A 13,052-nucleotide genomic window follows, 5' to 3' on the forward strand; every position below is an offset into this window, starting at 1 on the left:
AACCCTCTGGAACCATGAGCACCAATCAACATTTTCTTTTATAAGCTGGCTTGCCACTGTGTCATATTATGGGAATAAAAAGGTAACTAAGATGGTGACAGTAGCAAGTTCAAGTAGCATGAATCCATGACCTCGCTAGCCCTGGGTGGTTGACCAGGTTTCCATGAATAGGCACGATTTCCCTCCTGTTTAGCAGGCCTGAAGTCCAGTTAGACAGCTGTTGGTTACCCCCACAGTATGAGTGCCACTACTGCGCCCTTAGGGATATTGTGGCTTGTTGAACATTGCTGAACAGAAGGCTTATGGCTCAAATCCTCTGAGTCCTGTGTCCCAAGTGCATGGTGTATTCAATAATAGGGATTGACCTTCAACTTGAGACACAGCTAAAGGCAGTAGCAATAGCTTACACTGTTTGGGGAGTGTCTTGGACTCCCCTCACCAACAACTCCTAATACTGGGGTTTTGTTAGATAGCCTATGACTTAGGGGAGCACTGTTAGACCAAGTGGCATAACTTCATTTAAACAATATATGTATATATGTATATATATATACAGTTATATGTATTATATATAATTTTAGTTAAACAAAAATATAATTCCTCACGACTTTTTAAAACATAGTGTTATTTTTTCTTCCTTCCTCGCTCTCTTTCTATATTGACCTCCCATTCCCTCCCCCAATTAGAACTCTCCCCCATATTTCTCATTTCCCCCTTTACATCATCTGTGTTCTGCTATTCCTCTCTCTAGGCCTACCCTCCATAGTATCTTTTTTATTTTCCTTGTTTTTGTGGTTGTTCCATATTGTATATTCACACCTAAAAATTTGGAGTTGGAGGCCCCCAACGAGAGAGAACATGTGGCATTTGTCCTTCTGGTCTGGATTATTTTACTCAGTATAGTATTTTCTAGTTCCATCAATTTCATTAGGGCTGGAGAGATGGCTCAACAGTTAGGGTCGCTTGCTGCTCTTGCAGAGGAACCAGAACCAGGATTGCTCAGGACCATTGGTAACTCCATTTCCAGAAGATCTGAACACCTCCTGATCTCTAAAGACACCATGCACGGGGCTGGAGAGATGGCTCAGCTGTTAAGAGCACTGACTGCTCTTCCAGAGGTCCTGAGTTCAATTCCCAGCAACCACACGGTGGCTCACAGCCATCTGTAATGGGATCTGATGCCCTCTTCTGGTGTGTGTGTGAAGATAGCTATAGTGTACTCACATACATAAAATAAATAAATAGATCTTTAAAAAAAAAAAAAGACACCATGCACCCAAGTGCTGGGACAAGACAAGAATGCAGAGGGTCCTCCATCTTGTATTCTGCTGGGGCCGTTTCAGGTTTAACCAGAATTTGATCTCCTTAATGGAGAATCCTATGGAACATTTCCCAACTCTATTCTAGAAACCCCAAGTTCAAGATGCCCTAGCTAACTTATCCTAGCTTTTTGTGCAGAACCCCTCCAGCTAACTGCTTATATTACCTTCTGTTAAAGGTCTTGTTTATGCAAACCTTGCTTATGCAAACCTTCCCCTGCAACACAGAGAGAAAACAGGAAGTTGTTTTAGCCTTTAAAGGCCCCTTGACCTAAATGCTCAGAGCTACACTTGGGCTCAAATTCCTGAGTGTAGTCCCAGCTGTGGAATAAAGACTTTCTTTTTGTTTTTTTGTATGTTCGTTTTTGTTTTATTTGTTTTAAGACCTTCTGTCTTGAGGCCTTATGTAGGCCTGGCTGCCCTGAAACTCACTGTGTAGACCAGACTGGCCTCAAACTCACCAAGATCCTCCTGCCTCTACCTCCCAAGTGCTGGGATTAAAGGTATGTGCCACCATGCCAAGCAGAATAAAGACTTTGAATTGACCATAAATTGTGTCTAAGCGGTCACTTTGGTGGGCTTCCCATAACAGGAGTACATGCACATATATTCAGGTAAAACATTCACACATATAAGAGGAAAAAAAAATCCTATTTTTAAAAAGAAGTCTGGCCTAGTGATGTATACCTTTAATCCCAGCACTCAGGAAGCAGAGGCAGGAGAATTTCTGTGAGTTCGAGGCCAGCCTGGTCTACAGAATGAGTTCCAGAACAGCCAGGACTATACAGAGAAACTCTGTCTCAAAATAAATAAATAAATAAAGAAAGAAAGAAAGAAAGAAAGAAAGAAAGGAAGAAAAAGAAAAAGAAAAGAAAAACAGCAGGAGAAGGAGGAAGAGAAGGTGGAGGAGGTGAAAAAAGAGGAGGAGGAAGAAGAGGAAGAGGAAAAGGAAAAGGAGCCGCCACTGCCCTATAGCTCCAGCTTCTAGCTAATCTGCCCTCGGGGCACATGCTTTAGCCTGAATTCCTGCAGCTTACACAACTGGAGATACTGTACACACAGCAGTTTCTCCCCTCAGTTCAACCCTCGGTTTAGGCCCATAGACTGAGGACAACATCTGCCTTTGGCTTTCCAGCTCAAAAGCACCCTGAGTCAACAACTTTTCCTGGAATTTCCCTTGCAGAGCAAATTCAAGCTGCTGGAGGAGCCAGAGTGGGGGATGATAGATCAGGACTGTGAATGTCTGCAAGACACTGAGAGCACAGAGCTCAGCCTTCAGCAGGCAGAGACAGCCTTGCTGAGGGATAACTCTGAGAAGTGCGGAATGGAGAAGCACCAGCTACACTCTTCTCTTTTTGACTATGAACAAAATGGAATTCATTTTAAGGAAACAGGAACAAACAAACCACTACAAAGAACCCAGGGGAAATAGAAGAGAAAAAAAGCATGCAAAGTTCAGGGTCTGCACCCTGCCTCCTTCTCTTTTGTCCCTCAAAGTCTTCTGTCTTCCATTGAGTTGTTTTGTTTTTGGAAGCTTGACACAGAAGAAAGGGAGAAGCGGCTTTTCCTCACGATTCATTGTTTATTTTTGTGATACTTAGGTACTGAGTCCAGGATCTCATACCTGTTAAGCAAGCTCTCTTTAACACCGAGCTACACACTCCTCTCAGGATTAATTTGTATAATTCATGTACTATTCAATGAGGAACACTTCACGTCGTCGTTTGCTTCAGTGTGTGATAAGGGTCAAACTCTTGCCTAACCAGCAAGGCTGGTGAAAAAAATGGGCTTTGCTTACGAGCCCGGATGGGGCGCACCTCTTTCTGTTTCTCTCGGAAAGACACTGTCCTAAGATCTGGAGACATTGATGCCAGCCCTCCCACTACTTCTAACCGTGAGTCTAGTCCCGGCGGCTGGATTTTGCTTTTTCTTTTGAGACAGAATCTTGCGGTTGAAATCCTCCTGACTCAGCCCTCAATTAGCTGAGATTACAGTGTATTTAATGAGAAACAGGAGCAGGAAACTTAACAATGCCATGACTACCCAGCCTCAGCCAGTCACCTTCAGATAGTCACGTTGCTTGACATCTCTTGCTTCCCAGGAGATGTGGATCCTTAGATTCATTAATGACTCCCATGCCCCCTGCCCTTCTGCCTGGTCAGCACTCAGGGATACCAGCTCTGGTTCCACATTGTGTATCGAGACCTTTGACCTAGCCTTTGCCCATCCCCCAGTCTTCTAGATTTCTCTACAAACTGAGACTTTGTAATTTCCTCTTCCCTCAATGCCCAAATACTTCACTCTTCAGGACTCTAATTTCCATGACTATTCCCTTTCTATATCACTTTGTGTTATACGTGTTACACGTATGCTACACATATCTATTGTCACAGAGCAGAGGGTAGACTTCAAAGAACTTCTATAGCTCAACTGCCTTTCTAGCCCTCCCACCCCCATTCAATCCAGGGCAAGGTCTAGAGTGCCAATTTATGTCACGATCTCAAGTCATTACTACTAGACGTAGGATGATGACCAGCCATGCCTTCATTTTGATGACACAAGCTTCTTAGTGGGACAGCTAGTAGCATTTGGGGCCTAGTACACCCTTCTGATCTAAGTATGACCTAAATACAGCAGACTGTCACTAACATACCCCAGTAATAGTGACATCCAAAAGTACATCAAACATCTCCAAATCCCCCTACTTCAGTCCTCTTCCCTTTTTTTTTTATCTCCCAAGAGTAGAGTGTGCGACATACCAACCATCCTACCATACTTCAATTCTTAGGACCAATTGTCCTTTGCACAGGTGTTCCTGCTCTAGGACTTCCAGTGTCATCCTAGAAAAGTCCAACTGGGATGGCTAACCACTCCAGATTGTCATCTATTGACTCCTATAAGAGATTCCTATGCTATAGGACTCCCATAAGAGATTCAGCCTCTAACACTCCTTTTTAAAAATTGGTCCTTCATTTCTCCCAGCCTTTCTTTCCTATCTTCCTCCATCCAGGGTTATACCAGGAACAACTTGAAGAGGAAGCTAACTCGAGATTCCCAAGGTTGTGACCTGTGTCCTTCCTGCACTGGATGCTGGTCTCAATTTGACTACTACTCCAAGAGACTTGAGTTTAGGGATTGGACAGGGTAATACAAGCCTGTCATCCCAGGCTGAGGCAAGAGGATCGGGAGTTTAAAACCATACTCAGCCTTATAGGGAGTTTAAGAGGGGCCTGGACTACATACATGAGCCTCAGTCTTTATAAAAAGGAATTATTAGCCATCTTTAATAATAGAGTCTATTACAGAATGAGCAGTGCAGGAAGCCTGGCAGTAACAAAAGAGAAAACACATTGAGGCAGGGCCTTCAGGCTGGTCCACTGTTGATTTTCAAACCTGAGTGTACAGTGCTCATATGGCTTTCCTATTGTTGTTTGCTTTGGTTTGAAAGCAATTCCACTAAAAGTAGGGACAAGACAAAGCTGGCACTTTCTCCCTATCTATTCAATACAGTACTTGAAATTCTAGTTAGAGCAATAAGACAAGAAAAGGAGATCAAAGGTATGAGCCACTAGGTCAGGGTTTGATGTACTATTTTAAGAGGATTTCACTATATTGTTCAGACTGACCTAAAACTGGTAGTTTCAAGTGGTGGGCTAGCCTCAGCCTCACAACTGCCACTATCTCTAAAGTCTATGTGTTTTTCCTTTTTATTCTACAATAAGAAGCAATGTAATACCCAAATGTTTTTTCTAAATATCAGGTCTGATCTGGTCAAAGGAAGCAGTTGTATTTAGAGTCAGCTCAGTTTAATATAATATTCAGTTTAAATACCTAGTTTAATACTTTAGTCTTGCTGTAATTCATATCATGTTTTTCAAGTTCATACCCTCAGACCAACACTGTAGGAACTGAGACAGAGGGATGGCCCTGAGTGACTTTTGTAGTTTCTCTTACAACACACAGGCCACCGCCTCATTTCTCTGGGATTTCTGATGGATTCTAACCCTCCGCTCAGTACCAGCTTCATTCGAGAAAGAAATCTCAGAGGGTTGGGACAGTGAGTGAAAGGCAAGAGGTAAAGGTAGGAGGGTCAGAAGTTCAAGGCCAACCAGGTATGCTGTCCCATTAGAGTGCAGTCACATTGTGAGATGCTGTCACAAAACAGAGCGAAGCAATAAGGGGAAAGGGATTAGGGGTGTGGCATGTCTCAAGCATTCCACAGTGAGTGGTGTTGGGGCCAGTGCACGGAAGGCCCGGTTGCCACACTGTGAGAAGAGGGGCTGCCTATAGACTGAACGTAAGAAAAAACTCTAAGGTGGCAAATGCCCAAGCTGCGCCTGTGGACGGCATATAAGGTTGCCAGGTGTTCAGTCAGAAATGTCCTCCGAGCCATCTGGAGCAGAGGAAGATGCATTCCTGATGAAGGAGGACTTCTGCCCGACCTTGGTGAGCTCCATTTACTATGGCCCTGTTCCAGTGGCCTGATTCAAACAACCTGGAGTGAACTTCTGGGGACGCCTACAGGCAATTCCTTCACGCCCCCAAAGTTTCTATTCAAAAAACATAAAGTACAGTTGTACCACGCGGTGCTGGGGTTTTTTTTTGGTGTCTTCTCTCCACGTAAAGAACAATAACAAGGTACCTGTTGTGGGTATTTGCTTTGTGCCATCTTTTAAAGCTCAGCTTTTCACTCAGGATATGACCACACTCTTGGTAAACCAAGAACTACCCACAGTTCTAGAACCAGAACCACCCACAGTTCTAGAACCAGAACCACCCACAGTTCTAGAACCAGGTGCACCCCTAGCCTGCCTCCAGCAGCTCAGCCCCTGCCGCCACAGTAGCACCAAATGCAACACATTTCCACTGTCACCACCAGTTGCATACCCTTTATAAATCCCATGCCCTCCCCCCAGCACACTCTCTCCCTCCCTCCACCTCCCTTTCTCTTGTCCCCCACTCAGAAAGTGGGTGCCCCCACCAGTAAATCTCTTGCCTGAGATCTGTTGTGTGATCTCTGACCGCTGGGGAACCCCAACACCACCTATTAGAGAATTACACATGACTAATACATACCCGGAAAGAGGTTAAGAGTTCCCAGAATTCAATGGGATGCATTTAAAAGCAACAAAGTAGCACTTTTCAATTATCACAGAGAAGGAGATTCATCTAAAGGATTTTCTCTGTGGTCAAGGTTGTGGGAGAAAAGATTTTGTCTTGGTTTTCTGTTGCTGTGATAAAACACCACGATCCAAAGCAAGTTAGGGAGGAAAGAATTTATTTGGTGTATGTACTGACTGGTTTTGTGTGTCAACTTGACACGAATGAGAATCATCAGAGAGGAAGGAGCCTCGTGTAAGAAAATGCCTCCATGAGATCCAGTTGCCAGACATTTTCCCCATTAACAATCAATGGGGAGGGCGCTCAGCCCACTGTGGGTGGTACCTCCCTGGGCTGGTGGTCCTGGGTTCTATAAGAAGTCAGGCTAAGCAAGCCATGTGAAGGTAGCCAGTAGGCGACACCCCTCCATGGCCTCTGCATCAGCTCTTGCCTCCAGGTTCCAGCCCCGCTTGAGATCCCGTCCTCACGTCCCCCAATGATGGACTACGATCAAACCCTTTCCCTAATTTACCTTTTGGTCAATGGTGTTTTGTCACAACAATAGAAGTCTGAGTGAGACAGCGTATGTATCAACTCAATTATAGACTGTCACTGAAAGAAGTCAGACCAAGAACTCAAGCAGAGATCATGGAGGAATGTTTCATATTGGCTTCTCACTATTGATTGCTTAATTTCTTATACAGCCCAGGAAAACCTACCCAGGGTGGTTCCACCCACAATGCACTAGGCCCTCTTACATCAATTATTAAATAAGAAGATGCGCCGCAGGCTTGTCCGCGGCTAATCTGATGGAGGTGTTCGCTCAATTGAATTTCTTTCTTCCCAGATGAGTCTAGTTTGTGGCAAGTTGTGTGGGGAGTGAATTGTCTCTCTAATTTCTTTCTCATCCCATTTATCCACTTATCATTAGAATAAAGGGGGGGCTATTGATTTTTTGAGTTAACTTTGTATCCAGCCACTTAGCTGAAGATGTTTATCAGCTGGTTACTTTTTGGGGTCACTTATGTATACCATCATATCATCCACAAATATTGATACTTTGACTTTTTTAAAAAAAGATTTATTTATTTATTTTATATGTCAGTACACTGTTGCTGTCTTCATACCAGAAAAGGTCATCAAATTCCAATACAGATGGTTGTGAGCCACCATGTGGTTGCTGGGACTTGAACTCAGGACCTCTGGAAGAGCAGTCAATAAATGCTCTTAACCGCTGAGCCATCTCTGTAGTCCTGACTTCTTTTGTTTTTTTAAATAAACCTTTTCTTTTAAAAAAAAGATTTATTTATTTATTATATATAAGTACACTGTAGCTGTCCTCAGACACACCAGAAGAGGGCATCAGATCTCATGACAAATGGTTGTGAGCCACCATGTGGTTGCTGGGATTTGGACTCTGGACCTCCGGAAGAGCAGTCAGTGCTCTTAGCCACTGAGGCATCTCTCCAGCCCCAATACTTTGACTTTCTTTCTTTCCAATTTGTATCCCTTGATCTCCTTTTCTTGTCTTATTGCTCTAGCTAGAATTTCAAGTACTGGAATTGCTTTCAGTTTCTATTTAATTTATTGGTTTGCTATGTGTTGCCTTTGTTATATTAAGGTATCCATCTTTTATCCCTGATGGCTTAAGACTTTTTTTTTTTTCTTTTCTTTTTTTCGGAGCTGGGGACCAAACCCAGGGCCTTGTGCTTGCTAGGCAAGTGCTCTACCACTGAGCTAAATCTCCAAACCCCTTAAGACTTTTAATATGAAGGAATGTTGATGAGCAAATGAGATGATCTTGTGATTTTTTTTTCTTTCAGTTTGTTTATATGGTGGATTACATTGATGGATTTTCGTATATTGAACCATCCCTGCATCCCTGAGACAAAGCCTATTTGATTGTGATGGATGATGTTTTTGATGTGTTCCTGGATTCTGTTTGTGAGTATTTTTGCATCAGTATTCATATGAAAAATTGGCCTTAAATTCTTTTTCTTTTAGTCTTTGTGTGGTTTAGGTAACAGGGTGACTGTGGCCTCATAGAATGAGTTTGGAAGTGTTCCTTCTGTTTCTATATGGTGGAATAATTTAAGAAGGATGGGTGAGGGGGGAACCAGGAAAGGAAATAACATTTGAAATGTAAATACATAAAATACCAAAAAAAGTTACCTAAAAAAAAAAAAGAAGTATCAATTGGATCAGAGGTTATTGTGTTGTGTGTTCTTTCTTGTGGAGAATTGATTTTGGGACAGTGTGTGGCGGCAGAGACACTAGACTGCCACAGAGTTGGAATGTGTGTTTCTGGCAAGATATCTAGCAGATATCTTGGGGCACTGTGGTGCTGGATCTAGCAGGGAAAAGACAACCCCATTTATAATTTTACAGCAACATTCCATAGATTTTGTGTTTTTATACATGGCAGGAGGATTTTCTTTTCTGGTCTCGTCTGATTGGTGTTCTGTAAACTTCTTGTATGGTTATAGGCATCTCTTTACGTTGGGAAAGTTTTTTTTTTTCAATTTATATAATTTATTGAATCATGGCATCACCCTTTTTTTCAAATGACTATTCCCATTGTATCGGGCACATCTCAGCATATTACTTCTTTTCATACAGTCACTTTATTTAGATTCATTATTTCTTTCATCATGTTTATTAAATATCATTGTGTCTTCTTCTATGGCATGATTAGAAAAGAAATAAAAACCAAAAAGAAGTGAATGACATGAAAAAAAATCAAGTAAATTCTTGAAAAAAATCACATATACTTTAAAAAATATAACCAAATTACTGCACAGAAAGATAGGAATAATTAAAAATAAGATGTAAAAATAAATATTTATGGGCTGGTGAGATGGCTCAGTGGTTAAGAGCACTGACTGCTCCTCCAGAGGTCCTGAGTTCAATTCCCAGCAACCACATGGTGGCTCACAACCATCTGTCATGGGATCCGATGTCCTCTTCTGGTGTGTCTGAATAAAGTGATAAATAAATCTTTAAAAAAAAATAAAAAAAAATAAAAAATAAATATTTATGATACAGTAAATTAAATCATATATAGATTGTTGTAAAAATATAAAAAATTTAAAAAAAGTATTGTTGTCTTTTATCCCGATTAGGTTCGGCATCATGGTGCCCCAAGATATCTGCTAGACATCTTGGCGGAAACACATACCAACTCCTCGGCGGCCCAGTGTCTCCAGCCGCCGCACACTTTCCTACACTCAAACCGTCACATAAAAGAACACACAACACAATAATCTTAGATCCAACTGGTAAGATATAATTGCCTACTTAAACATACAAAGCCCGGTACCATCCATCCCTTAAGAATATTGATAACAACCTGTAAATACACAGAGTGAGATCTTTACATCAGCCTCCATTGTCCTGCCACAGCTTCTCAGCCATCCTGCTCCTCTCTTTCTCCGGGAAAGTTTTCTTCTGTGATTTTGTTGAAAATATGTTCTGAGCCTTGGAGCTGGGACTCTTCACCTTCTTCTACTCCTATTATTCTTAGGTTAGGTATTTTCATGGTATCTGAGATTTCCTGGATGTTTTGTTTCAAGAATTTTTTAGATTTTGTATATTTTTTGACTGATTACCGATTTCTTCTATTGTATATTCTAGGCCTGAGATTCTCTCTTTTCCATCTCCTAATTCTGTTGGTGATGCTTGTATCTACTGTTTCTGTTCTCTTCCCTAGGTTTTCCATTTCCAGAATTCCCTCAGGTTGTGTTTTCTTTATTGCTTCTATTTCCACTTTCAGGTCTTGAATAGTTTTATTCATTTCTTTCACCTGTTTGATTGCATTTTCCTGTATTTCTTTAAGGGATTTATTGTTTCCTCTTTAAAGACCTCAATCATCTTTATAAGATTGGATTTAAGATCATTTACTTGTGCTTTGGTTGTATTAGGATTTGCTGTAGTAGGACAGCTGTGTTCAGAAGGTGTCGTATTGCCCTGGCTTTTGTTAACTATGTTCTTTCAAGGGTCTTTAGCCATTTAGATGGCTTTAGTCTCTGGATGTTCCTGTTGTATTGGGAGGAGGCCTAACCTCAATGATCCTAGTGTGGCAGACTCCTTGGCTATACGGTTCCAGATTAGCAGGTCTGATGAAGGCTATATGGTTCCAGATTAGCAGGTCCGATGAAGGCGGGCAGAGAGATGGCAGGGACATTCAGGTCCAGCATGATAGCATGCTACTTAGGTCAGCTGGCCATGTCCAAAGGACTCAGTGGTAGGCAGGGAAGATGGGTGCAGGATGAGAACCTACCCTGTATGGTTCAGGATCAGCAGGTCTAATGAAAGTAGGTGGAGAGGTGGCAGGATAATAGAGTGTGTCTGTCTGTCTTTCTTAATCTTCCATTATTCCCAGTTAAGCTTCCAGGATCCAGCTGTGAGGGCTGTGGCAAAACTGAAAAACAAAACAACAAACCCCGGACAAGCACAGGCATCGTTTTGCAATTTTGAAAGCCCTCCTGGCAATAGATGCCTAAAATTTGAAACTCTATAACTGTTAACCAATAAGTCTTTTGGGTTTTGTTTGTTTTGTTTTTCTCAGTATTGGGAAATGAACCCAGGCCATGTACATGCGAAGCCAGTATTATTGAACTAGACTCCAACCTACTCTCCGTCTGTTAGTTAAACAGATGATCCAGATCTGGCTTTAATTTTTGTTTGTTTGCTTGTTTATTTGTTTGTTTTTAGAGACAGGGTTTCTCTGTGTAGCCCTGGCTGTTCTAGAACTCAATCTGTAGACAAGGCTAGCCTCCACCAGAGAGATCTGCATGCCTCTGCCTCCCAGGCACTGGGATTTAAGGCACGTACCAACTCCACCTAGTTGGTTTTAATTTTTTTTTAATCCTCTGTTTCACACAATAAGTACAAATAATGCACCAGAGGAATATAAATAAATCTAAAGTTAAATCATGAACATACAATCACCCAAATGATGTAAAGATAGCAGATAAAGGAAGCAAGAATCCCAACTAACCAAGACTCCTCCGTATGAAACCCCACAGATGAAAGAGGAAAGACCACCAACTCCAAACATGGCCAAATTAACTCAAACAAACTTTTCGTTCATGTACATGGGCTGTGTCTCCCTAAAGGCAGGGTTCAAGAGATAAGCATTGGACATAGGTAAGATAAGAGTTTGTAACAGCTCAGGAGTTGGGAGTTTTCAAATGGGGGATTTGGCAGGCAAATAGTTTGGGTTACAAAAGTAAAACATAAGTGTAACAAGTTGGCCATGACAACCTCTTAAAACAAAGACATGGTTACAAGGAGGTCACAACAAGGTGGCCATAACAAGATGATCACAAGAAGATAGTGATAGCAAAAAGGTCATATCAAGGTGGTCATAAAACAAGGTGGTGATAACAAGGTAGTCATAAGAACCTTTGAAACGAAAGCATGGTGGCTGTTTTCTGGAACATGTGTACCAAACCGCGAGTAGTTAAGGTTACAGGTAGTGCCCAGCCCAATCCCTGAGAAACAGATTAAATCATAAACAGAAATGAATCTAATTTGTGAATCTAATTTGTCTTTATTACAGGACAGCTTTCAAGCTCTGGTGGAGACAGGCTGGTTCATCCGTTTCATTATATTCCTTAGTCACACTGACTACAGGCTTTTACCCTTGACTTACCTGACTGGGCTTCTGCTCTTCTTAGGAGGGCTCCAAGAAGCCCTCACTCCTAAATACAACTTCTCATTCAGGCAGGAGCTCAACACATGAGTCAGCATCTTTCACAGGAGGCTCACTAAGGGGGATCATATGACATCCACAGGGTGGCCAAATGCCACTGCAGTCACCCAGGAATACCACAGCTGGAAAGTGGACATAAGTTATGGGGGAACTCAGACCTAAGAGTAAAGAGACCAAAGGGCCATTGTGTGATGCTCATCCAAGCTGAGACTGAAGACACTCCATAGCCTAAGGAAGGATCCCATAGTGGCTGTGTTGGTGGAAACATTAGGTATTCAGGTGACAGAAAACAGGGACTTCTCTGCTCTGCTCCTCAAATACTATGTGCTAACATTCTTAGCGTCGGGTTTCATGACCCGTCAGAGGAAGGTGGTATGGGATTCACCCTAAAAATCATGTGACCCTCTTAGGAATTGATCATTCACAATTTCTGGGTCAGCCCCATTGTTTTGTGGCTTCCCTTGTTCCTTGGTAGGTGGCGGTGTCTTCAGAGAAGACCATGAACACCTGCATGTATAGAAGGAATCTCAGACTATTTTCTTTATCTTTTATAGAAAAATTCTAATTAAAAGATAATAATATAGTCAAGACTACCATTTTGATGCATTTTCACCTACCCCGAAGTTTGTATTAGAGCAAGGCAGTGTCACAATAAAACATTGCTGGGGTTAACCTTTTGTCAATTTCCGCCCTGATCACCAATCTTGGTGGGGTTGGGGGGGAGGGGCTTACTGGAAGAACTGAATGCAAGTTTCCCATGATAACCCACAGAGGAAGGGAGAAAATAGAAGATTCCTGACCTGATTCTTTCAAAGGGCTTCGTCTGGAGAGGGACGAACTAGCTGAGTGCAGATTCCTGGGGCAGCCTTGTGTGGAATCCCTCCTTAAGATGTTGAACATCTCAAATTTCAAGCTAG

The 13,052-nt window shown here is 42.1% G+C and overlaps 1 protein-coding gene and 1 long non-coding RNA gene across 2 annotated transcripts in view; one reads left to right on the top strand and one right to left on the bottom strand.

Moving 5' to 3' along the window:
- The window catches only part of Tnpo3 (transportin 3), an 88,735-nt gene extending 82,723 nt beyond the window's left edge, over window positions 1–6,012 (bottom strand). The window contains exon 1 of the mRNA XM_063285739.1: window positions 5,962–6,012. Within this exon, the coding sequence (XP_063141809.1) occupies window positions 5,962–5,988 (27 nt within the window). The 5' untranslated portion in view covers window positions 5,989–6,012. The remainder of the gene's footprint in view (window positions 1–5,961) is intronic.
- Window positions 5,524–12,807, top strand: LOC134486568 (uncharacterized). Its single transcript, XR_010065770.1, has 4 exons — window positions 5,524–5,765; window positions 8,243–8,363; window positions 9,542–9,697; window positions 11,983–12,807. It is a non-coding gene; the product is annotated as an uncharacterized LOC134486568 (long non-coding RNA).
- The last annotated feature ends 245 nt before the right edge of the window (window positions 12,808–13,052 follow it).

This window comes from Rattus norvegicus, chromosome 4 (genome assembly GCF_036323735.1).
Source record: "Rattus norvegicus strain BN/NHsdMcwi chromosome 4, GRCr8, whole genome shotgun sequence".
NCBI classification, from domain to species: Eukaryota; Metazoa; Chordata; class Mammalia; order Rodentia; family Muridae; genus Rattus; species Rattus norvegicus.